The sequence below is a fragment of the Mus caroli genome, chromosome 18 (genome assembly GCF_900094665.2).
Source record: "Mus caroli chromosome 18, CAROLI_EIJ_v1.1, whole genome shotgun sequence".
Taxonomy (NCBI): Eukaryota; Metazoa; Chordata; class Mammalia; order Rodentia; family Muridae; genus Mus; species Mus caroli.
In genome coordinates this window covers 17395073-17421919 of record NC_034587.1, presented here as the reverse complement: position 1 = coordinate 17421919, position 26847 = coordinate 17395073, and the positions used below count along the sequence as shown (strand labels likewise).

The 26847-nt window shown below is 42.9% G+C and overlaps 1 protein-coding gene across 1 annotated transcript in view; it reads left to right on the top strand.

Moving 5' to 3' along the window:
* Garem1 (GRB2 associated regulator of MAPK1 subtype 1) overlaps positions 1 to 26847 on the top strand; it is a 167691-nt gene that overhangs the window by 122656 nt on the left and 18188 nt on the right. Inside the window, exons 3-4 of the mRNA XM_021150525.2 lie at positions 2075 to 2205; positions 20864 to 22036. Coding sequence (XP_021006184.1) covers positions 2075 to 2205; positions 20864 to 22036 — 1304 coding nt within the window. The remainder of the gene's footprint in view (positions 1 to 2074; positions 2206 to 20863; positions 22037 to 26847) is intronic.

The following is a 26847-nucleotide window of genomic DNA, read 5'->3' as shown; positions in this document are numbered from 1 at the left end:
GAAGGGAGAGAAAGAGAGAGAGAAAAAAAAAGAAGAGAAGAGGAAGATGTTGTAAACCTCCTTATTTCATGAGCCAAATAGTCTACTGTGTCAAGATATAAAGCATGCATTGGATTTCAGAGATTTAATGCAACGGCTAGGGAGGTGGCTTATTTGGTGAAGTGCTTAGAGGACCTGAATGCAATCCCCAGAACCCACATAGAGACAATGGATTAAATGGTGAATGCTTATATCCCCATTGCTGAAAAGCAGAGACAGAGGCTTGCTGGCCAGGCAGCCAGACCTTGTTGGTGAACCCCAGGCTGCAGTAATAGATCCTGTCTCAAACAAGGTGGAAGGTACCAGAACACACCAAGGGTTGTCTTCTGGCTTTCGTCCAGGTGCACGCACACACACACACACACAGACACACACACACGTACACACGTACAAATGAACATGAAATAACTTTGTAATGGTTTTGTTTTGTTCAGTCTAGAACTATAGACTTAAATCTGCTGCTAAAACTGATTTCACCCTTTCTTTTCTGCCTTTATTAGTGTGGCTACTAGAAAATGTACATAACTCAGCTTGAGCAGCTACTAGCCACTTACTGGGTGTTTGAGCTACACACAGGTCCCACCTCACCTTACTAAAAGCTTCCCAAAACACTGACCACAGCTTCTAATCAACTCTAATGGTAGACCTGAGCAGATGACATTTGCAGATTTTCATCAAACTGTTTCCTGATAGCTTGATTCACATTTGGCTTCCAAATCTGTACCGTCTCATTCATATAATACATTACAAACTATAAATCACCATTACAGGTAGTTGGGAATATTGGCAGATATTTGAAGTCTCTGTCAGATGTCCTATTGTCACAGTCACGTAAATATAAATTTTAACTCCCACAGGCAAATGCTTTGGCCTCACTCATCTCCTAACAGAGAGACTGCCCTGTCTCAGCTTGAAAGATAGTTTAGGATGTATCTAATCTATTCCTCGGCTGGGCTGGCTTCTGAAAAGTAACCTTGAGCTTGTCTAGAGCATCCAAGTGATGCTTTTTAAGTAGGTCACTCTCCTTTGTGGCTTTTGAACTAATTCCCCCCAGAGTCACAACTTCATCCCCATCAGAAACATGGATGTCACTACATCTCCACGGTGTCTCTGCCTTCCCATCCAAGATCTTTGGTATCTTTCCTAACTAAGAGGCCCAAGAACAGGCATAGGTTCACTCCCTTGCATATGCCCTGACTCCTTCCTCCTGCCTCACTTCCCATACTCACTGGCGACTTCATAGCCATGGCAGAATCTGATTGTAAATCTGTGCTTACTTCACGCCAGCCCCTCTGCTCTCTCTGGCTTTGGTCTTAATTCTTGGCCAAGCTCAGCCAGTGCTGACTTTAGTGTTGCTCAGCAGCCACATCACATCATAGCTTTCTGTGGGCACCTGAAAATCTTCTCCCTAACCTCCAATGCTTCCTTTTCAACATTGTTCTAACTGACAGCTTTTCTCCACCTCTGGCTGGAAAACTTGAGTCAGGAAGAGAAAGCCAAGCCCAGCTCAATCAGCTGCCCCTGCTGGAGCAGAAGGTGGGCTGCCCATGCTCTTCTGCAGTGGCTCCTCCTTCTGATGTCTCTGAACTTCACCCAGTCCTGGTTCTATTCTAGATTAAATACTAACTTCAAAAAATTAGTTCTGCCATGGTACAGGGCCTTAGTTTTAGAAAGTAATGGATGTGTTGTTATAACTAAATGACAAGAAAATGTACTGCTAAAAACAAAATAAGCAACTGTCTCTAGCAGACTATGTTTCCCCTGAGAGGTCTAATGACATGCAGGCCCTGATAGTAAGCTCTGAATCTGAGCAGAAAAAAGATAAAATGCAGTTTGTTTCCATTTCACACTGAGTTTCAAACTTTGTTTAGATTCTAGCTGAATGAAACCTGTAGGATGATCGTCCTTTTTAACATGCTGATGAACAGCGATCTACGACAGAGAAGGGCTGGCATCGAGGAAGATGCTGCTGTCACTATGGTGACAGCTGTCCAGCCTAAGCATCTCACATCTCTTTGCTTACCATGTGTTTTAGGACAGTTCAAGCTGCTGGAACAAGACCGGGATATAAAGGAGCCGGTGCAATATTTCAACAGCGTGGAGGAAGTGGCCAAAGCATTTCCTGAACGTGTGTACGTCATGGAGGAAATTACATTCAACGTGAAGGTAGCTCTGAAGAATCAGATATTTACCCCTCACTGAAACATCCCAGTGTATAACACACTAGGTGTGCACACGTGCCTCCTAGGAACATTCCATACATCCTCTTAGTTAGCATCTGAAACACTGTTAGTGGTAAAGCCGACCTGACTCCTAGCAACACACGTTACTTATTACCATGATTCTTATTAGAACTTGAAACTGTTAATTTCAGAAATAAGATTCCTGGGTTTTGTTTTGTTTTGTTTCTCATGGCTGACACAAATGCTAACAAAAAGCAATTACGGAAAAAGGGGTTAATTTTTCTCACAGTTCGAGGGGATAGCCCCATCAGAGTGGGGAGCTCAAGGCAGCTGGCTTCACGACATCACACTTAGGATGCTGTAAGAGCTCACTTTCTCCTTTTGTTTTCAACCTGGGATCCCAGCTGTGGGTTAGCTTCAGTTAATCCCATCTAGAAACTCCCTCACAGACAAGGCCAGAATCTTGTCTGCCAGCTATTTGTATCCTGTCATGTTCGTAGTCAATAGTAAACATCACAATTCCTAAGCAAATAAAAGACGTTTTTAACTTGAACTTCATCCTTTTGTTGGTAACTGCTATTTCACCAGGGCCTCTGATAAGCTGTGTTGTAGAAGCAGAAGACCTATAATGAACCAAATATCAGCATTTTGTTTTTAAAAAAACACATCAAAGAGGAAGGAGAGCTTGCTTCCGACACCCACACCGAGATCAGCACACATTCATCCTCTGTGAACTATTTCAGTGTGTTGAGAAATCAGTGTGCCTCGATACATGAACCTACTTCCCTGGCCAGAGTCGCTAGGGGAGCAGGGCCATTGCCTGTGGGATCCAGTTGGATTGTTCACACACCTGCTCCATTTTCTTATCACAGTCACATCACACTTAGGAAATGTCCACGTTGAAAGGATTTCCTGTTTACCCTCTTTTACACAGGAAGTCCAACTAAGTCAGATACTATGAACAGGCAAAAAGTCAGGAGTCAACATACCTGTTTCTTAGAAATGCATTCCCTCTGAGCAGCACACTACACAAATTGTTGGCTCAAAACAGCATCAGTGTCTCTGTGGGTAGGTCTCCACCCACACCCTCAGGTTAACTCCCAACTGAACAAGGGCCCGTGATGATGGCACAGCATTTGTCCCGGACTTCTGAAAGGCATCCACTGTGGTCTGCTTTCTGTTATTAGAGTTAGTGAGACTCTATACTGTATAAAATCTCCTGAATATGTTTTACCTATATATATAAGTTTGGATATTTTTTAATTTCTCCAGTGTCCCAGTATATAAGGCATCAAGATAGCAAGCCTTCATTTCCATGTTCTGTTTTTAAACTTACTAAGATTCGTTAATTCATAGAATATTAGCCGGGCGTGGTGGCGCACGCCTTTAATCCCAGCACTCGGGAGGCAGAGGCAGGTGGATTTCTGAGTTCGAGGCCAACTTGGTCTACAAAGTGAGTGCCAGGACAGCCAGGGCTACACAGAGAAACCCTGTCTTGGGGGAAAAAAAAATTCATAGAATATTAAATCTAGGAAATGGCTGCTGCTTGGTTTTGTTTTTTAAGTTTTGAGGGGTTGGAGATAAACTTGGGGCTCTGAGCTCAGCAGCTGACTACTGGTGCCACTGGACTTCTCCAGGAAGCCGAACTGAACATCCTGAGTGTTTTATCAAGTCTTAACATTACCCTTAAAATTTTAATTTAATGTTAGCTAAATAAAAAAAGTAAAAAATCAAGCTAATACTTTTAGATCCTTTTCTAAAAGTATTTTATCTCCTAAGTGGTGACAAAGCAGGCATAAAAATGTCTTATGGCTTTTAAGGTTAACATTCTGGTTTTGATCCTATGTTGTTCATATAAAATGTGTTGAGACAGGGTCTTACTGTGTAGCCCCATTTAGCCTAGAACTCACTATGTAGTTCAAGCTGGCCTCAAACTCACAGAGATCCACCTGCCTGGGATTAAAAGCATGTACCACCATACCCTGCTTTGTGTACAATATTTTCAAAGCTGTCTCTCTAGAAGCTTTTTAAATGTTTGTGGTAAATCATTACATACAGACTGGGGAGTTGGCTTCATGAGAAATACGCTTCCTGTGTAAGCATAAGGACCTGAGCTTGATTCCCCAGCTCCATATAAAAGTTGGACAGGACCATCCATGCCAGTAATGCCATTGCTAAGAGGCCAGCAGGACGGTCTCAGGCCTTGCTGACCAGCCAGCCTAGCCAGTGGGTGATGCCAGATCCAGTGAGACATCCTGGCTCAAAAATATAAGGTTGGGAATGGTAGAGAAAGATAATCAACACTGACCTGTTACACACACACAAGCTTACAAAGCAACAAATAAAATAATATTCTGTGTGTAATTGGGATGCTGCTTACAAGTCTGCGGCCACAGGTTAGCGTATGAATCGTGAGGTTAGAGCATCCAGAGACAAGTGGATTTGGATTGAGTTCCATGCTGGTAAGCATCAATATTTTATAACAGTTATTTATTGCTTACAGAGTTTTAAGAACCATCACATCCAGTTTGCATCAATCACTAAAATATTCACTTTCCTTCAAAGAACCATTGCTGGAGAGAGCGAGCTTGGGAAATTTGTATAATGACATATCCAGAACTTTGTGTGCTTAGTGAATACACTCCAAGTGAATGAACTGTGGTATTGGTGTTCTCTGTAGACTGGAGAGGGGAAAAAGAAAAAAAACAACCGCCATGTTTGGTTCTTACACCCACTGGAGAAAGACAAAATGAAATTAGCACTGTCTAGGCTTAGACAAAGCTGTTTTCCAAGAGACAGGTTTTTGAGGTGGAGAGTTGTTTTTCTGTAAATTTAAACCTACAGAGAAATATTTTACCTACATAGAAAATTTTATTTTCTAACTCAAAACTGGCGTAGGTCCTGAGAGACCTATGGCTGAAGCCCTCGCCAGAGTTCAAATCCCTAGATCCTCCATAAGTGTTAGGTGAGCATGGCAGCCCACCTGTGATTCCAACCTCAGAAGGCAGAGGCAGTTGATCACCCACAAGCTGATTAACAAGACTAGCCAGATCACTGAGATCTGGGTTTGACTGAGAGTTCCTGGCTCAGTGAACAGGTACAAGAATGGTCACAGATGATTCTTAACATCAGGCCTCCACATGCACATGTGTATGCTTGTATGTACGCATGCATACACACATGTGAAAATAATAATAATAATAAAAGAATGCCATAAATACGGCAATGGGATACACTATTGAAGTGTTTGTAGTTATGAATTCATGACTAACTGGCTTCATAATTGTTAAAAGACATACATCTTTGCATGTATGCATTAAGATGCATATAGAGTCCAAAATTGAAATGAATTATAATAATTTGAAGTAATACCAAATATATTAACAATATAGCAACTCAGGGTTGGAAATAAAGCTTGGTAGTAGAGTTCTTACCTAGCATGCCCGAAGTTTCCTCCTCAACAATGCAAAAATCATAAACCATAATAATAGCAAACTTCGTTCTGTCTTGTCCAAGACTGTAGTACAAGTTAAATTAAGTCCGGTGGAGCATATCAAGGCTACCTACAGTTACTTTAAAATGAGGTATCTTTGTTTCATTTTATACTTTATGCAGGGTCTTATGATGCAGCCCAGGCTGGCTGTGAGCTCACAGCAATCCTCCTACCTCAGCTGCCTAACTGTGGGAGCTACCACACTCACCAAGATCTCTTCTAGCCTAAAATTAATAAAGTAAACTTATCCTTAAAAGATGCCTTGATACAGTTAAAATTATTGCTCTGATGGCCCCATCATTGGTGAACTGCACAAAATGAATTCTTATATAGTATTTAACTGGTTAACTAGCAAATGTATTTTGAACTCCTACTGTCTGTTCAGGAGTGTTCTCAGTGAGTATGCAGGGGCCCATCTTCATGGAGACAGCCTAGTAGCAGAGGAACACAATAAATAAACAAATGTTTATCCTAATTCCAAGGCACACAGATATTAAGCTTGGAAAAAGACTGAAGTTGGGGCACACATGTATGGCCTCTCACCTTTGGACAATACTTGAAAGCTTGGGTCTAGTTACATTAGCCTGCAACAGCCATTCTCAGAGGTAGGTGACTTTGTCCCTGGGCACACTGGTTGTGTCTACGTGTAACTTTGTCATGATTATGGGGTGGAGGAAGTTCCTAGCACCTAGTGTTCAGTTCACTTCTAAGCAACAACATCAGAAGCCCCTGTATTTTCAGCTCCGGGAGATTGTGCATCCTCTTCTGCCTCTATGGGCACTGGTCTTCATGCATAAGCACACACACACATAAAAAATAAAAATAAATCTTTATTTTTTTTAAATACCCACACAACTATGTTCAGACTATCTGTCTCTCTTTAAATAAAGCCACCATATCAGAAGATCTATGAGGCTGTGGATTTAGAGCTGAGTTCAGCCTCACCCATGGACAGTAAGTGTGACCACAGACATGCTGCATCTCCCGACCCCACCCCAGCTCCCAGTATCTTCCCATGCACAGTGGGAGTGAGACTGCCACCCTAGCTAGGTACATGTTGTGAGTTAAGTGAAGCCACGCTCCAATCCTGTTTAAGTGTCTGGTGTGGGAGTTAGTGAGCCGTGGGCTGTGGGAAGCCACCTGTTTCCATATTGTTGTGTGGAGCACCCCCTGTCTATCTACATGTTGGCTGTGCCTCCTTTCACCCTGGCAGCAGAGCAGCAGAGACTGCAGCTCCCAAAGTCCTCCAAGTCCAGTGCCTGGTGCAGAACTTTCAGTCATGCCAAATTGTTCCTCCTTTTAAAAGAATCCCTTCCCCCACCCCCGCCTCCACTATTTCCCTTCCACTTCAATTCCTCATACCCATGTCTTCATTAAGCTCTCCACGTAGGGAACCTAGATTTTGTCACTGAGTCAAAATTACCCCCTTTATCCAATATCTTTAGGGGACATTACACTAATAGCTAGTGAATTATTTGAAATGTCTTCAGCCTTTCAAACTCAGCCCAGTGCTGATGAGAAATTTTCCCACGCATGCATTCTTGCCATCAAAAATAATGACTAACCAATTAGGTTTTAATTCACATCCTGTCCTTGTTGCAGCAAGTGATGGTGGGGGGCGACTTTGATTTAGCATTGGATCTGAGCTTTTCTGTCTTCACTGCTGCCCCAAAAGCTGGGAAGTTACTGCCTTCAGGTTGGGGGGGGAGGGGGGCAGGGGGCAGCACTGCTGCTCTAGACTGGACACTGTCATACTCCATTCTCCAGTCAGTCAGGTCCGGTTTTTAACTCTCTCACCAGACATTACCTAGATGAAAAATAACAAGTTTGCATTATCTCAAGAAAGGAAAGTGAAATTTGGTCAGATGTGGATAGTCACCCCCTCTAGTTGCCCAGACCCCATAGAAGGATCTTCTAATTATTGTGTTTAGGACTTGCTTTATCAAAAGTGTCTTAGGTAGGGTTTCTAACTGCTGTGATTAAACACCATGACCAAAAACAACTTGGACTATACCAGCTGCCAAACAGATAATAATCAATAGTCCTATAAACTGCAAAGCCTGTGAATCATAACAGTGACTAACATGGCAAAATATCTGCATTAGTGTAGTAGTGGCATGTATGTCTTGGTGGTGACTAACAGCTGTCTAAATGAATGAAAGACCCACTCAATGGGATGGAGGGAATGTATACTTGGTTCTATAAACTTAGCCAGGTACCCTTGGCTAGAGAGGTCATAGACCTTAAAGGAGAAACCTACACTACATTTCTCCAAAATCAGTATAGTTTTTAACTGAATTCTTTATCCTTATACCCACGGATAAATATAACTCTCCTCCCTCATTAAAGAAGCTTGTTTTTTCCTTTGAGCAGACAGAGGCTACTACATATCTACAACTGGTCAGAACACAGAGAATAAAGTAGTCAAGGGTGTGTCCAGCACCAACTGGTACATCTATAACACAATCCCTACACCTAAGTCGTAAGGAACATCGTGGAAGAGGAGTCATAAAGACTGTAAGAGCCAGAAGAATAAGGTGGTTGCTATGAGATAGTCTAAAGGGGGCAAGGGAAGTATTTATTTCATCTTACAGTTTGTAAGGAATGTAATACAAGAACTCAAGGCAGAAACCTAGATGCAGGAGCTGACACAGAAGCCATGAAGGAGTGCTACTTACTGGCTTGCTCCCCACGGCTTGCTCACACCATCTAGGACCACCACCAGCCCAGGGTTGGTACTATCACAGTAAGGTAAGATGGGCCCTCCCACACCAATCATCAGTCAAGAAAATGCACCTCAGACTTGCCTACAGGCATATCTCATGAAGATATTTTCTCAATTCAGAATTCCTCCCTAACCTGTGTCAAGTTCACAAAGTAGCCGAGACAGGTCATTGCCAAGCAACAGAGGATAAGGATCTCAGGATTTCTGGTTTTCATAAAGGTACAAATAATGATGGTTATAAAGTACACATGGTGCTAGATGCGGTTGTAGTGTGTGAAGTGATAGGGTCAGGGTGATCAGATCAGTAGCATCCAGCACCTCACATCTGTAGTCCTTCCTCCTGTCCAGCTGCAACAGCGTGTGTTTGATCAACAGCTCAGCATCCCCCACCCTCGCTAAAATGACCCACTCTGGGAAGTCCCCATTCCTCACTAAAACAGAAAATGGATCAACTGCACAAGTTACTAGGACAATGGAAAATATGCTCAGATCTCCATGGGAATGGCCCATTCTGCCCCCAATAGTGTGTTCAATTTTATCTTCCACATAGAAGTGGGAACATGCAATATTTCTCTTTCTGTGCCTAGCTTATCTGACTTAGCATAGTGTCCTGAATTATCTTTGTTGTCAAAGATGACATTCTTTCCTTTCTCTTAATGCTGAATGATAAGCCGTCCAGGGGTGCCTTTTCTAAGTAGGTAAATAATCATGTAAGACTCACAGGGAGTTACATAATGCCTTGATACTGATAAGTGTGCTCAAGAATTCAACATTAAAATGTTATAAACAATCCTACAGGACAAGAGTTTGAGTTTTTATAACCGTCAATTTTAGATCTAGAGGGGCCTCTAGACATGACCTAGTCCTGTTTCCTTTAGCAAATAAAACCAAACAAACAACAAAACCTAAGAAGCCTTAGCAGCCTTCAGAGAGTCACACAGTCAGTTAAGTCTAGACTGGATTGCAGGTCCCCTAGCCCAGCCCAGCCACCCTTCTGCTCTGCCACATTCCATCTGTGTGATTGAGATAGGACAAGATTGTAATCTGAGCATACTTTCCATCCATTTTCTTTTTTAAAATGTAAATAGGCTAGCTATGGCAGGACACACCTGTAATCTCATCCAGTTTAGGTAGAGACAGCCGGTGTACCCAGTGAGACAGGCAGAGTTCAGGTCACCCTTGGCTACCTAGTGAGTTTAAGGGAGACCCTGGTTGTCACTTCATTTTGGTTTTGGAGTATATAGTTCAGTGCTAGCCACTGTTCCTAATTTAAAATGACATTCCAGGTTTCTGGCTTGATAATTCAGAGACCTAATCTCCTGTGTTTTAAGTATCTAATAATATCAGTGAGCAGATTCTTCCTGGGATTCTTCAAAGTAGACTAGGGCTGGTTTGTTCCAGCATTTTTCTCTAGAATCTCGGAGCCTAGGAAATGTAGACAACCAATATTCAGGGTAGCTGTGAATTTTAACAAAGTACTTTCCTTTCAGTCTCTGTATTAGCCTTTTCTGCCATTTAAAGAGAATACATGTGGAAAGTGTAAGCCTACCTTCATCGCCTGCTCTAAAATCCGTTGACACTCTCTTGATATGCATGTGACTTTTGCCTTAGGGAGCCTCTCTCTCCTGATAACTCAGTGTCTTATAGTCCTGTCTAAGTCCTGTGCCGCCCGGTGTCTGTTAGAACACCTGCCCCAATACTCCCTCTCCTGGTTTTACTTTCCATGTCTGATCTGCTGGGCTGGGAATTGGGAGCCACATTGGACAGTGTTCTGATTAGCACAGAAGACCACCCTGGCTTTTCAACCAAACCAGAGTGCCAGGCCTTCCTGGTGGTCACTGAGAGCCTCCTCAGCACACAGATGGTGGAAAGGATCGGTGGTGACGCATGCAAGCAAAGTTTTGTGGGGTAGAGAGAGTTTTTAAGAGAGCTAGTCAATCTTAAACACAGGCAATTTTTGTTTTCTGGTTTTAAAAGTCACATGGTTTCCGTAGAATGAGTCAGATGTCGTATATTGTGGAGACTCGTGGAGGATGACAAGCTGGGCACAATGTGGGTGTGATAATCTTAGTGTTTGAAGACCACTCGATGCTTTTTTTAGTTTGCTGGGGTTTTGTGAACTCCTCTGAGAAACTACCAGGTGGCAAGTTGTCTGCCAAGCCATGCCATCACCACTAAGTCAGTGCCATTGTGCATTCCATCCCAGCCTATTTCTTGTTTTAAACACACACACACACACAGTACACAGACACAGAAGGTCAACACTTACCTCAACTCTTAAAGCACCAGTTTTTTCCAGTTTTCCAGAAGACAATTATATTTGTAGTTTGGGATATCAAACATTGTGTAATTAGCACATATGTTAAATACACGTATCTATGAGATTGATTGTTGCTCTTGAGAACAGGAGTTCCTTTTCCTTTTTTTTTTTTTTTACAACAACAATAACTTTATTGAAGCAAAAAGTTAACTTCAAAGGGCCCCATCTTCACTGTCACTATTAACAGGTCTTGGAGAAGCTGCACGTTAAGCTGACTGTCTTATAGTGCTGCTATGTGGGTGTTCCTATTACATTGTTTGATTACTAGACACACATTACCTACTGCCCAGAGAGGAGCGGAGTGGAGAATGCATATGTACCTGTGCCTGGGTGCACAACACATCCACAGTTTTACATCAATAGCCTAGAAAGGCTTGGGGTATTAATTCTGAGCGGCATTAAGAGCAGTAAAAGCCTGATCGTTTCCTGGATTAGACCTATTAGAGTTGTTTAGATAACACACTTTGAATTACTTCCTCTCAGGAAACATTGAAGCTGGAAATGTTAGCCAGGCTCGCATACCAAAGCACTTAGACAGAGCGCGTTGTTTCTTTTGCAGTTTAAAAAAAAAAAAAAGAAGAAGAAGAAGAACTTTTTTTAAAAGGGAAAGAAATTAGAGAAATAAATCACGTGCATGGAAACCTAAGAAGTCTGTCAGGCTCAATGGCCAGAGGAAGAGCAGTTCTCTGAGACTCCTCATCTGTCCCTGACAGCAGCCACAGGATTGGTTGCTCTGTTGGAATCATAACTTATGCAGGGCTAATTGCCAGCGTTAATGGTGACATCAGATCTGGAGGCCCAGAACTGCAGTCTGTACTCACATACGTTATGCATTTTATATGTGGAAGGAAAACTGGCTTACTGAGCAGGCAGACACAGTGTGGGCTGAAGTGTTGCGTGTGCCCAGATAGTGACATTTACTAAGGAAAGTTTACTCTGATTAACTGTGCACGTCCTGTCTGCTCCTGGTCTCGGAAGCTGGCTGACATCCTCTTTCAGTGCATTTCATGGATGGCATTTCACTTGACCTATAATTTCTTCCCTCTAGAAAGTATGTGTTTATAAAGGTGGGTTAGAAAAAGGTAGAAACAACAACTTAATTGCATAGGAAGGAGCACATGCCTTACAAATTTGGGGTTTGGTTCCATGGTAGAGTGCTTGCCTAGCATGCACAAAGTACTGGGTTCAGACTTGGGGGAGGGGAGATTAGAGAGAAGGGTTGTCTAATCTCTTCATGTTTGAGGAGCATTACTAATTCTCTGAATACTAGCTGAAGATGGTTTGTTACACAAGTAAAAGAGAAGCAGACATCGAGTCTCAAAATCAGTAGCACCGCATCTTCAGAACCCCTGAGTGTTCCACAAGATTATAGTAAGAAGGAAGTATGTCGATCAAATTGAGAGCTTCACAGACCAGACTGTTCTAAATCAGGACATGTCAATTCATTTCCTTTGATATATGCCCGAGTGGATGTATAGGCTCTGTTCTGATACTGTTTTATTCCAAGTTAACACATACAATAAAAAACTTGAGCTCTATTCAATACAGGGAAGAGGATCATGCTTAGAGGCAGTGGTCTGGGCTTGAAGACTTCCCAGTGTGGCAGTGCAGGGATATAAATGCTACATGTGATAAAGAATAAGTCAGGTGTTCTTGAAAAAGAGGAACAGCCATGTTGTCTTTGTTGATTGAGTCCCTCCCCATGCCAGAAGCTGGTCTTCATATGTATTCATTTATCCAGCTGAATAAATACAGATGAGAGTGCACTAAAGTTAAATGCTTTGGCTAGAGTCAATTACTGTCAGACAGGGTTCAGGCTCAGCTTATGGCCCATGGTTGTATCAACTAGTAATACTGTACCAATCACATTCCGAATGCCATGGTCCCTTCCATGACTGGCAGCATTCTTGTGAAAAAGAACATGATACATATTGTAAAGTTGATGAATCATTTAGCTGCACATACTTGATGCCGCCTTTGTCAGGAGAAAGCAGCCTGGACTAGACATAAATGATGGGTGTGACAATGTCCTCATAAAATGAGACAGTGGGCTGGATGTCTGCCATGAATTGTAGTTTGCTGACCTTTGATCTGCATACATGGTTGTAAATTTAACTAAATGCTAATTGAAATTAAAAGCTGTGTGTCTGTGTTGGTTGGGGGTGGGGATGGAGGTTAAAAGTCAAATGAATAGTGGTTCCTGAGACCAAAGTCAAGAAAATAGGATGACTGAAGCCCCGAAGGTACAGATCCTATAGAAGAAGAAAGTTGAGGCTGGAGAGATGACTCAGTAAGTGGTGTGTGCTGTGCACAAGTATGAGGGACTGAACTTGATCCCTAGTGCTAAAAAAGCCAGATATAAAAAGCCAGATGTGAAGGCACATGCTGTACTCCAAGCTCTGGAGAGACAGACACACAAGGACCCCTGGGGCTTGCTGGCCAGCCAGCCAGTAGTCTACTGGTGAGCCTCAGATACCAATGAGAGCCCCTGTCTACAAAAAAAAAAAAAAAAAAAAAAAATAGTGACCTCCTAAGGAAGAACACCTGAACTTGACCTCAGGTCATGAAATGCATGACCACACATACATATGCACCAGTTGGCATACACACATACACCTATACATGAGCACAGGCATGGCACTGTCACATGGGTCATTAGCCGAAGCTTAGTGCTGGGCTCACAGGGACTCTGTTGTGTGCAGCTCCTTGAGCAGTCAGAAAGTATTCTGACTATTCAAACAAATATTCCTACCCTACTCCATCGTAGAAGCTGGGAATCTACTTAGGGCAGGTGAATACAAAGGAAACAGATACAAATCTTTAAAACATAATGATCCTTCTGTGAGTCACCCAAAATGGACTTTAAACCCCCACATGAAGCACCATTAAAATAAGTTTGTTGGCATCAGGTATTTACAGATGACTCCTCTGGAAAACTCTGCTTCACCATGGAAACGCCAGAGCTGTTTGTTTTTTATGGTACTAATGTTGATTGACAGATTGCTTACTCCAGAGATTAAAATTACATAGAGACGACTTGTAACGATGACAAGTTACTTACAGAGATGTCTCTGCCTAGTCTTTCTAAATGCACACTGGCATTTTCTACTTAGGAAGCAGTATGAGCTTGCTCCATCACTTCCGACAGACACTTTTTATTGACAAAGAAAAAGTTCAGTTGTGATAAACGTTAAGCCTGATAGACACAGACTAATAAAATTGTAGGCCATTCTCCCATGCTGCTGAATTATATCGCTATTGAAGAGAACTGGGCAGTCTCATCATAGGTGTACCACGATGATGTGGAAACTAGCTCAAGCTTGTTGTCATTTTAAAATTTGGAAATTGATTGCTGGAATCATAAAGCAGGGCATTGAAATAAAAAAAAATAATGTGACCATATTACTGGATGCTAAATAGCAATTTACCTAAAAATTAGTTTCACTATAGAAATTTTTAGAAAACCAAAAGTTGGAAGTTAACTGCTCATGTGGTAAAGAATATCTGAGGCCAGTGTAGTTCTTACAGTTTATACTAAAATGCCGAGAGCAGTCTTGTAAAATACCAGCATGGTGAGGATACTCACTTCTCCAACCACCTTGTCGTTGTTAGAAAGAACAGGTGACGTAATCTCAAAACTCGGAGAGAATCAACTGGGGAGCTTAAGGTTGGAGCTGGAGAGACGACTCAGCTGTTGGGAGCACTTGCTGCTCTTCCAGAGGTCCCAGTTTATCAGGATCCCAGCGTATGGGAGACTGACAGCCACCTGTAACTCCTGCAACACCCTCTTCTGGCCTTAGCAGACACACCTATGCCTGTGTGCATACATCTCCATATAGACACACGTAACTTAAAACCAAAATCTTTTTTAAAAGTAAGTTAATTCTGTAAGTTTGTACTGAGCGAGGCACAGAGAGTAAGAACACAGTCTCTGCCTGCAGCCATTAGCAATGGCGGTGATTCGTCTTTATTTCATGTGGGAAGGGTCCTTCAGCCTTTCTTGGTATTTCAAGTGAATTACTGAGGCATAGTTCAGTGGAGGAGCACTTGCCAGGAATGACAGCCTGGGTTAGACACACACAACAGAGAGAGCAGGAAAAGGAGGCAGTTTCTCAGCTTGGGGGTGTCTGATAGTTCATGATTAGGTCCCAGGAATATTACATGGCAAGCATCTCGGGGAACTGACATGAAACGAATCGCTTGGGTGTTATTAACTCTGATCGTTCAGTCAAGGTTGGTCCGGTTGCATGAGTGTATTGTGCCCTTTTTCCTCGTTACACTTCCAGTCATTCTAGAGCAGTGCTTCTCAACCTCCCTCAACCCTTTAATACAATTCCTCAAGTTGGTGACCCCCAGCCATAGAATCGTTTTCGTTACTACTTCATAACTGTAATTTTGCTAGTTAAGAATCTTAATGTAAATGTTTTTGGAGACAGAGGTTTGCCAACAGGTTGAGAGCCACTCTTTAAGACCATACGTATGGCCTTTGGATTTTTTTCTAAGTACTTTTGCTTACTCTGACAGTTTCATACCAGTGCATTATTAACGTGTCCCCCTGCCATGTGCCTCTCTTATCTCCCTCTAACACCCTCTTGGCCCCTTCAACCTCCTGGCCAGCATCCTCTTGCTTCATTTCTTGGCATCTGTTCTTAATTACAGTTGCCCGTGTGAGCATGGCTGTGGGGTTCTGTACCAGCTTGTACACAGCTCACCAGTGGCTCCACCACTAGAGAAAATGCCTCCTCTTCCCAGCGCCTTCAGCTGGCAGCAGTGCCTTCATTTACTTGCTCTTCTTCAGACTTCTCTAAGTTTAGCACCCACAAATGACTGAGGTGGCCATGGCAAAGTCAGGGTTTTCCTGGTCCCCCATTCTTCCACATTGGTTGGCTCTTCCCCCATTCTCTTGTTTCCATTTGTTTGTGGGTTCTGCTGTCAGTATAAACCTGTATTCAGTATTCTGTAGATTGTAATTGATTATAGTTATTGTATTCTCAAACTTGCAGATTTTAGCAGTGGGAACTAAGTCAGGCCATCTCCTGTGTTCTCGTGACACATCCTCGTCATCTTATAAGCACTCTGTTTCCTGGCAACCAGTGTCCCATGCTCACCCTGCACCTCTCCTGCTCCACCGTAGACACAGTTTTTTCAAAGAGCTCGGGTTCCTATTGAGTGCATGGTTTGCAATATAAGGAGTTTGTGTCTGTCTGTCTGTTTGTCTGTCTGTGTCTGTGTTTGTCTGTGTTTGTGTGTGCCTCTGTGTCTGTCTGTGTGTATGTCTGTGTTTATGTGTATATATGGGTGTGTATATATGTGTGTGTATATCTGTTTATGTTTGCCTCTATTATGTCTGTATGTCTGTATCTATGTGTCTGTCTATATATGTACTATGTGTGTGTATCTGCATCTGTGTGTCTGTGTGTTCTTTTGTTAGCGTGTATATAGTTATATGTCTTCTGATAGCTCCAATTCTGAACCAGCCTACAAGGTGTTCTTCTTACCTCTTCCTGATTCTCACCATTTCATTTCTGCCTTTTCTTCCATAGTTAAACTCTGTAGCTTTCTACGTTTTTATTACATTAAGTTATTTGTAAGTGTGTACAGACATGCTAACCACAGTGCACATGTGGAGTTTAGAAGATAGTATGCAGGAGTCTCTTCTCTCCTTCTACCACACAGGTCTCAGGGATCAAACTCAGCTCATCAGGCTTAATAGCAAGTGCCCACTGAGCCATCTCACTGACTCAGAACTGAACTCCTAACACTCACACGCGATTATTCTTTCCTGCTGTGCACATAAAGTCAGCTCCCTCCGATTCTGTTCACATCTCTGCTCTAAGGAACAGAATCTTCTGAAGGAAACATATTCCTTAGCTTGTTTGAATGTATGGGGTCTAAAGGTCAAAGCTCGGCAAGGCCAGGCAAAGGTCTCACTTTCCACTACTTCCCTCTGCCCTATCCCCCTACACACATCCTGAAAATTAACTCATTTCACCGTTTTCTCTTCTTTCTTTATCTTTCTTTTCTTAAAAGCTATAAATAAGTTACCAGTCAGCAGGGGGTTCTTTTGCTCTGTTCTGGTAGACATCACAGATAGGCAACTTGGATCTCCCTTGGTGTGAGCCACTTTCCAGTTTTGAGTAGCAACAGACCAGCAACTAGCAGCTCATGCTAGGAGCTCATGCGAGGCAGCCACTCCTGCTGCTCAACTTCCAGCCGCTACCTTGAGCGTTCCCAGCTGCTGTGACCAGTTGTTTCTGACAGTTCTTCTGCCTTTGTAGTGCTCACCGTCCTTAGCTTCTTGCCATCTTGGCACTTGCCTCAGCCTGTTTCAAGTCTTTTCAGTCTCTGCTTCCTATCTGTTCTCTGGGATGACAGGCCCCGTGAGTCACAAGCTTAGTCTTGTCCACCCATGATAAAGGACCACAGAAAGCAATGAAACCCCCAAAAGCAATTCTCAAGATCTAGACTGAAACACAAGGCCAGTGTGGGGTGGCAAGGCAGTGTAGAAGAAGGAGGTCTCCTTAACTGACCCCGGGTGATTGAGAGGAGGGCTGTTTATATATCCAGTCACACATGTACACAGCCCTCTGTTTGCTAACCACAACATTTCTGCACTGTCATACCAGTCTCCTCAGGCATCCTCTATGAGCAGTCATGGGTGTGGGCATCTGGAATGGCTATCACAGTAGAAGTCATATCTTCTAGGATCATAGGTGTGTGGAGTGACAATGGAAACAGCTTCCTGACTTTGCCCCTAGAAGGAAACTGTGGCTTCTGCAGAGGCCAGAGCAGCTGGGCCTGGGTTATATTCTCCTCCGTTGGCCGTGGGTGTACTGAACCTCCCCGAGTAGTCATGGTCCATTCTCTTCTTTCATTAATAATTTTATACATATGTGTAATATACTTTGATGATATCTCTGCATTACACCTTCTTGTCTCCCTCCTACTCTACTCTTTCTTTGTGATGAGTCTCCTTTATACTTTGTGGTTTTGATCGACTACATTTAATTAATGCTGCTTACATGAGCACAGGTGATGCTATTGACTTGAGCAAAGACAACTTGCCAGTGGCTTCACCACTGAGGACTACAATCCCCTCTCCCCCTGCAGTCTTTTCTCTGCTCCTCAGAGAAGGATAAGATCATCTGAACCCCTCCCTCATCCCTGATGGAAGGGTGATGGGTCTCATCTTGAACAGGTCTTGTGCAGGTAGCCACTGTTGTTTATGTTCATGGATATCTGAACCAGATCATGGTCTCCCCACCCTCTGGTTCTCACAGTCTTTCCACCTGGCTTTTCTACGGTGTTTGGAGCATTGGGTGCAGTGATATAGATATGCCATTTAGGGCTGGCCACTCAAAGGTTACTTGTTCTCAGAAACAAGTTAGGGGTCTCTGCAGTAACTGTTGCCCATTAACCAGAGGCTTCCCTGGCCAAGGCTGACAGCAACACTGCTCTACAGGTGTCAACATAATCATTTAGAGGGAATCTTGACACCCCGATCATTGAGCAAAACAACAGAAATGTGCGCATGCGCGCGCACACACACACACACACACACACACACACACACACCACCCAGGAACCACAGCTACTGAAATGAGGGCCACTCTCTTGATCCAGGAAAAGGGGCTAGTTAATTGACAGCTTCAGTGGGGATTCTGAATTAGAATAAAAAGAGATTTGTTATCAAATATAAAGTGATTATAAAGATATAGAAATTAAACTGTATGACTGGCGGGTTGGAGAACTTTGATATATGTCCTTAAAATAGAAATATATACATGAATCTTTAGATACTTGTTTTGTGAATGTTAATACAAGAGAAAGACAGCATTTAAATCAACTACAAATGACATATTACTTAGGAAGTATACTAGACACTACATTGACTTTAAAAATAGAATTGATCCCTGTGTTACATAATCCACCAAAGAGAATTCAGCTACATAAATATAGTAAATGAGACCATCGGCATCCTGGACTACAGTGTTGGTAATTATACCAGCAACTCCCAACTTCTGAGTGCGATTGAAATTTTGAACTGGGTAATCTTTTCTGGGGTCAGGACAACGGGCTGCCCTGTTTAGTGTTCATACTTAGCAGCACCCTGGACTGTGCCCAGAGAGATAAAAAGCAGCTAGCTCCCTCATCGTAGCAACCAAAATGTCTCCAGAAATTGCCACACATCTCCTAGGAAGGTTGTAAAATCTCCCTGGTTTAAAGCCAACCATCTTCTCAGCTAGGAGCATAGAAGAATAAGTCACAAAAGATAATTCTGGAAATACTGTCTGTATTTTTTATTAAGAAAATTATTTAGAGAAGCTGCAAAATTAAAGCCAAATACTAAGTTCAAAACTATATAGCATGAAAGCCATTCACTTTACATTAAAAACGAAGAGCTAAGAGGAGCCCAGATATCTAAGCTTACTAATAGCTAAAGCTCTTGACACAGAACATGAGCAGGTAGACTGAGGATGCAGGCCTTCCCTTCAGCTCAGGGATGTGTAGGTAGCATGAGTGGAAAGCAAAGGCCCTGTCTCAGGTGCACATAGCCGAGTCCCTCACTTCTGTTTCTGTTGCTTCTTCCTACAGAAATCTCTGAACTGTCAAAACTGTCATTGCAGTTCTATTTATAATTGATAAATGTCCGGAAAACTCATTTTTCTAACAATGTAAAGCCAGTCTTTGTGTAATAAACACGTCAGACGATGTTGTTATTGGGGACATATATACACAGGAAAATGGAGAGATTATGGTTGAAAACTCAGTAAGAATATGGATTTGCATATCTATCTCTGAGATAACTGATACATACTGCTTTTTTTCTTTCCTATTTATATAAGATTTTTGACAGGTTATATGCAATAGGAAAGTAGGTTTGTGTTATTTTTATGTATTTCTTCCAATGAAAATGAATACTTGGTGTGATGATTTTTAAGTAGAGAAATAAAGCATTTTGGGGACTTGGTGGTTAGCTTAGTGATAAACCACTTGTCTAGCTTGCTCAGAGCCCAGGTTCAATATCTAGCAACACACAGAAATATTTTTAATCCTTTGTCTTAGTTCCAAATTTTAAAAATTTATTAATTAAAAAAATTTAAAGGCAAAGCTTTAGTAAAATTTTCAATAGCAAAAAGAAATTTTTTTTCTTCATGTTTATGGAAGTGTTATTTATAATTACAAAAAGATAATGTTAATATTCCAGAATAATTATCTCCCAGCACTTGGGAGGCAGAGGCAGGCGGATTTCTGAGTTCGAGGCCAGCCTGGTCTACAAAGTGAGTTCCAGGACAGCCAGGGCTATACAGAGAAACACTGTCTCGAAAAACCAAAAAAAAAAAAAAAAAAACCAGAATAATTATCCATCAAGTAGACCTCTTTATATTTATAGGAGGTAAAGGTGTTTTAATAACTCAGTGTAAAACTAGGGGTGGTGGCACACACCTTTAACCCTGGCATTTGGGAGATGCAGGCAGGAGGCGGATTCAGCTGCCTGGTGAGTTTGAGGCCAGCCCTAGCTATATGAGGCCGTATCTCAAGAAGACCAAGATAAAAATAATAATAATAAATTAAATTAAAGTCTAAATTAATATTGCCTTATATAAAAAGGTTTTTTTCCCCTCAGCTGAGGAGCTATTGGTAGTTAATGGCTGCTAGAGGAGGGGAGTCATCTTTCTTTAGAGGTATGACAACTGGTAGGTAAGTCCTCCATGATCCAGTAAATAACCCCATACCTATTGCCCATGCAGGCAAGCCAATTAATTAACTCAGTGAGTTATTTAAAAAAAAAAAAATACATTAAAAAGGTAAGAAAGCAGAGCATACTGGGAAATAAAGGTACAGAGTGAGAGAGCCTGAGAGGAAAATGGAGGCCATTCTAATAAAAATGCCTTATAGACATTTATGAAACTGTCAAAGAGTAAAGCAAGAAATCTTTCAGCAGCCTTCACCCAAGTTCCTCTCTAATGTTAAATACATATAGCAAACAGAAGAATGCAGCCGTTGTTAGCCACACACATAAAAATGAATGGTTGCGGGAGGCACAGCACTGGCGTGTGTGTTTGCTTCACTAATGTGGAATTCGGTTTATCGTGTCGTAGGTTGCGTCGGGTGAATGCAATGAAGACACTGAAGTTTACAACATCACCCTGTGCACCGGGGATGAACTCACCCTAATGGGGCAGGCAGAAATCCTTTATGCAAAGACCTTCAAGGAGAAGTCTCGTCTCAACACCATCTTCAAAAAGATTGGGAAGCTCAATTCCATCAGCAAGCTGGGGAAAGGCAAAATGCCCTGCCTCATTTGTATGAATCACCGGACCAATGAAAGCATCAGCCTTCCATTCCAGTGCAAGGGCAGATTTAGCACCCGAAGTCCCCTGGAACTTCAGATGCAGGAAGGCGAACACACCATCCGAAATATCGTGGAGAAAACTCGACTCCCGGTGAATGTGACAGTGCCCAGTCCCCCACCCAGAAATCCCTATGACCTCCACTTCATTAGAGAGGGGCACCGCTACAAGTTTGTGAACATCCAGACCAAGACAGTGGTGGTTTGTTGTGTGCTGCGCAACAACAAGATCCTCCCCATGCACTTCCCTCTGCACTTGACTGTCCCCAAGTTCAGCCTCCCGGAACACCAGGTGAAGGGAGACATGTGGCCAGAAACACTAGTCCATCACTGGCTTGGTATCTGCCAAGAGCAGTTTGACATCGATGAGTATTCACGGGCTGTGCGCGATGTGAAAACGGACTGGAATGAAGACTGCAAGAGCCCCAAAAAGGGCCGCTGCTCTGGCCACAACCATTTACCCAATTCCCTCAGCTATGCCCGCGATGAGCTCACCCAGTCCTTCCACCGACTCTCAGTCTGTGTGTATGGCAACAATCTCCATGGCAATAGTGAGGTGAATCTCCATGGCTGCAGGGACCTTGGGGGAGAGTGGGCCCCTTTTCCTCATGATACCCTTCCCTATCAAGACTCTGGTGACAGTGGGAGCGACTACCTTTTCCCGGAAGCTAATGAGGAGTCAGCGGGCATCCCGGGGAAAACAGAAGTTCCCTATGAAGAGCTGTGGCTGGAGGAAGGCAAGCCCAGCCGCCAGCCTCTCACTCGCTCACTCAGTGAGAAGAGCAGGTGCGACACCTTGAGAGGCTCCACGAGGTCCACGTGTGCACCCTCTTCTCCTCCTACCCCTGCGACCTTGGGAGCCACAATTAAGTCTTCAGAAATCGCCCTACCTCCACCTCCAGTGCCTCCCAAATCTGAAGCTGTAAGTCGCGTACTTTTGTGTGTGAATGGTCTTTCATTTATTTTCTTAAAAAACAAAAACACTTCCCAGTTAAAGACCATCAGAATGAATAGATGTATTTAATTCGGAATGAAGTATGGACGCTAGCCCAGTTATTTCACTTAGGCAAGTGAGAGATGTACTACACTGGGTGAGAAAATCTGAGAGTGTCTAACGGGATATTTAAACTTGATTTGCTGTTGCCTAGAAAACAAATTACAGGGAAAAGACAGCAGATGCTAGATGGCCAGGAAAGAGGCAGACCTGACAAAGACCTGAGTGACAGTGTCTAAACTGTAACCCCTGTCAGTGGTAGGTGGCCAGAAGGAATGAGCTTCAGAATATGGCCTGTAGGTAGACCAGCAATATTCACTGGCGAAGTAGAAGTGGAGAGAGGAGGAAAGAGGAAGCAAGAGAAACTGGATGGTTCACCTGTAAGTCAAAGTGGAGACTGGTGCTGTATCTGAAGGAATGAATCCTCTGTGACAGGGAGCAGGATCAACAAGAGGCCTCAGTATCTCCAGTAACTCACCTATATCCTTCCAGTCACATTAAGACCAGAATAAGGGGATGGTCTTACGTACACACATACTGCACAACCAGGTGCTGTATGCTGCTGGGTTGACCTTTGCATCCCTTTTTGTCTGGAGGGACAAAAGCCACAGAGGCACCAATAATGACTCCATGGATTTGACAATGTCTTTACAGGGGGGTTGGGGGGAGCGTTTGTTTGTTTTATTTTATCTCTAGCAGAATTTGTTTTTTACAAGAGAGAAGACATAGAGGTTAAGAAGCTCTCTCTGCTTTTGCAGGGGACCCAAGTTCAGTTCCCAGCACCAGTGTCAGACAGCTCACAAGTGCCTATAACTCCTGCTCCAGGGAATCCAATACACACACACACACACACACATACAAAATAATCTTTCTAAAAAATAAATATTTGTAAAACCAGAGAAGTTAAATGAAAAGGCTGTCTTCCTTGCTCCCCCCCCCCCCACACACACACACACTCTTTCCCTGTTAGCTGGGCTTTGGACACCTCACTGAGACCCTAGAACTCTAGAAAATCCACTTGCAAACTCATGAAGTTGTAGGATAGCTGCTAGAAATACAAACATCAGAAAGACCAGGACTGTGGAACTGGTGCTATTCCGTTTCCGATCGAAAGCAACATGAAAAGAGATGGCCAAGTTAAAGATGAGGAACAGAACAAGAGACAGATAACATGTGTGGCAATTTAGAACACACAGAGAGACTTCTGGTGGAAGGTGCATGAGAGACTGAGAGACTTAATGAATAATGGCATTTAAATGATGTCAGAGAATGTGCATGAATTAGAAGGGGGAGGGGGTTGATCCCAGAGAATGCAAGGTCAAGATGTGGTCCTGGGATGGCCTAGGCACACAGGTTTTGTGGGGTTGCTGGGAGAGGTTGGGGAGGGTGCATTATGGACAATCCAAAAGGCTAGAGCCAGGAAGTGGGCAGGCTGAGAATTAACAGCGGATCACTCCAAACATGTGATTGGCTATTCGCAAAGGGTTCTTGATGCTACAAATGTTTCCCAAGGTAGGACCCTCCCACCCCACCCCTCATTTGGCTTCCCAAGTGTTTCAGGACTGAACTGTGCTTTGCTTCCTACGGAACTTTCCAAAGACTTAAGGTACGTGTGCAGAGAAATACGTCTACTCAGTAAGAGATCCTAGACTTTGCAGAATTCTGGATGAGCTGAGATCCTCAGACCTTATATTCAGGTCAGAGGGTCCCTAGGGGTTTCCAAAACATAAATAACAAGTACAGAGCACCCTTCCTGGCAAGCACTAGACAGGACACCTTTAGTGGTGTCAGAACTCAGCAGTGTGTTTGATGTGACATCACGATCGACCTTGATCTTTATCAGGAACACGACCTGAGTCTTTCCTGTTGAACTTTGATCTGCCTAGCTTGCAGTGGCTCTCGTGTTTGTTGACTGACTGATGTGCTTGTCAAGGTGATCATACTTAGGGTCACTTATGCAACCAAATCTAGAGGTTGGAAACGTTGCTTAGTTTTTATTATTGTTGATGTTTTGTGTCTGGTAAGAGATGAATAGGAATGCCCATATTAGATGTCCCCTCATGAGTATGACTGGAGCCTTGCCTACTAAGGAAGATTAAGAGGTGGAGTTTTTTCGGGGGGAGGTATTATTTTTGTGTTGTTTTGTTTCATGTTTCAATGTGTTGCCCCAAATCATGTAGATTTTGTTATCACCTAGTTATCTCAAATTTCTTCATACCTGATCTATGCATACTTTTCACAAATATTCATGAAGAGGAACCTTGGAAGCCGTTGTCATATCCATGAGGTTCAGTGGGATCCTGGGGTCTTTTTGACAAGAATGTGTTTGTAAGATTGCATTGCTGAGGCTGGTTTTTCTCAGAGTTCCTTGCAATGTGACTGACCTGAGGTCACTCAGAATTTGTAAACAGGGTAGGGTAACAATATATTTTCATTGATGGACACATTTTTTTAAAGGTTTACTTATTTATTTTATGTGTGTGAGTAACACTGTCGCTGTCTTCATACACACCAGAAGAGGGCATCAGATCCCATTACAGATGTTTGTGAGCCACCATGTGGTTGCTGGGAATTGAACTCAGGACCTCTAGAAGAGTACTCAGTGCTCCTAACCGCTGAGCCATCTCTCCAGCCCAATATACACAATTTTTGTTTCATCAATCTGTGTTAAATCATTTGCATAAGACTTTGCAGCATTTTTATGACATAAACATTTTAACAAAATGGTACTTGCAATAATTTTAAAAGAAAATGACTATGCTGTCATCCTATCTTGACCTTGGTTCTAAAAGAAAAATATCAGACTTAAACTGAAACCAAAAGCAAAATGTCATAAAGACCTAGACCTTCATAATGGTGATTTCTCACGACACAGGAGACTCTTCTCAGCATGCCCAGTGTTTATAAAACACTATAAACATAAAGGATGCGTTATAAACACCTGAAAATCATTTACTTTTACAGGAAAAGCAGGATATTTTAAATGAAGCCATTTTTATTGGTTCTATGACCATGAAATGAATTTTCCATTTTTAGTGTGGGATGGGGGGGTGGGGAGACCAGAGAATGTCATGACTGATAGATAGATGTGGCTTCAGCTTGTGATTTTCAAACAGGAGCTTTTACAGGCCATAAATGCAAGTGCTTCCTTAGAATTAACCACGGCCCTGCCTTGGGTAGGTAGGAGTTCTGGGAGAGTGACAGCCTTGTGTCCAGCAATCATCCTACCCAGTCACTAACTGTGGTGAAGAGAGAGAGAGACAGGAAGGACCCACCCCCAGTTATGAATGCCTTCCAACTAAGCCCCACCTCCAAAAGGCTCCATCACATTCCACAACAGCTCCACCAGCTGGGGACCAAATGTTCAAACACATGTTCCTCTGGAAGATGTGTCTCATTCAAACCATGACCAAAACCAGCAGAACACTTATCTGGAAAGTTGACTGTCCCTACCAGGAACTTCTAAGACAGCAAAACAGTCAAAGAAAGAGTATGTGCCACAAAAAGGAAGCAAGTTGGCTTGTGAGTGTAGCTATGGTGAGGTCTTGTGATATAGTGCTGCACTGTGGTGCCTGTCTGTTCATCTGTTCCGACTTCTACCCATAGCTGCTGAGGGGTGACATTGTTGGGCTGAGGAATCTGATGGTCTTTGTTTCTTTGAGTGAGTGCAAGAACAGTTCTTTCTCCTTCAGTAGTCATGGACACTTAGAATTATAACACAATTGCCTATGATAGCTTCTCGGGGTGTTTTGACAACTTGCTATGTTCACCTCTCTGGAGTAGGAGAGCATTCCTCTTGACAGGGGTGTCTCAGGGAAAGGCAAACAGGAGATGTCTAGGGAAGAAGGGATCTTCCACTTTTATCCCTTAGAACTATTGCATCTCAGCCCAAGCTAAGAAATAAGCCAAGCCCACTGGCAGGGCCCTTGTCCCTTTCGAAGTTTCCCAGGAGAGCAGGCAAGATGTGGTTGTCTCCAAGCCAGACAACTTGATCTCTATAGCTGAGTCCCACCCACATGGTAGGGGGAAACAGCCAACACCTGTGAGTTGCCTGACCCCCACTCTCAAATCATGGAGAATGTACATGCAATTTTTGATAACTTTTCATAGATCCCTGTATCATGATAATTGACAGTTCCTCTTAAATCAATTATTCTTTGATCCGTTTGTTTATAATGAACACATTCTTCATTTTGGAATATTGCAGGTCTCTATTCATCTTAATTCCTGGCTGCTAGCTAATATTTCTCTTTTTTTAATAGTTTATTTTATGTGTGTTGATGTTTTGCCTTCATTCATGTCTCTATGAGGGTATCAGATAGCCCACAACGCTGCCATGTGCATGCTTGGGATTGAACTCTGGTCCCTCTGGAGGAACAGCCAGAGCTCTTAACTGCTGAGCTATTATAGCTCCAGCCCCCTAACATTTATTTCTAAAGCACTTACTCAGACACTTGACAAGTGGCAGTCTTCAAGAACTCCTGTCTTTCTGTCTCTGTCTCTGGGTCCTTCTCCTCCCTTCCCCCTCCCCACCTCAAATGGCTATCAGAAGTGCAGGGCTGTTTGCAGGAAAATTGATATAACTGGAAATTATCATATTAAGGGAACATATGTTTTCTGTCATTTGAGGTTCCCAGGTCTTATATAAACTGCAAGTGTGGTGTGTATATGTGTGTGTGTGTGTGTATGTGTGTGTGTGTGTGTGTGTGTGTGTGTGTGTGTGTGTGTGTGTGTGTGAG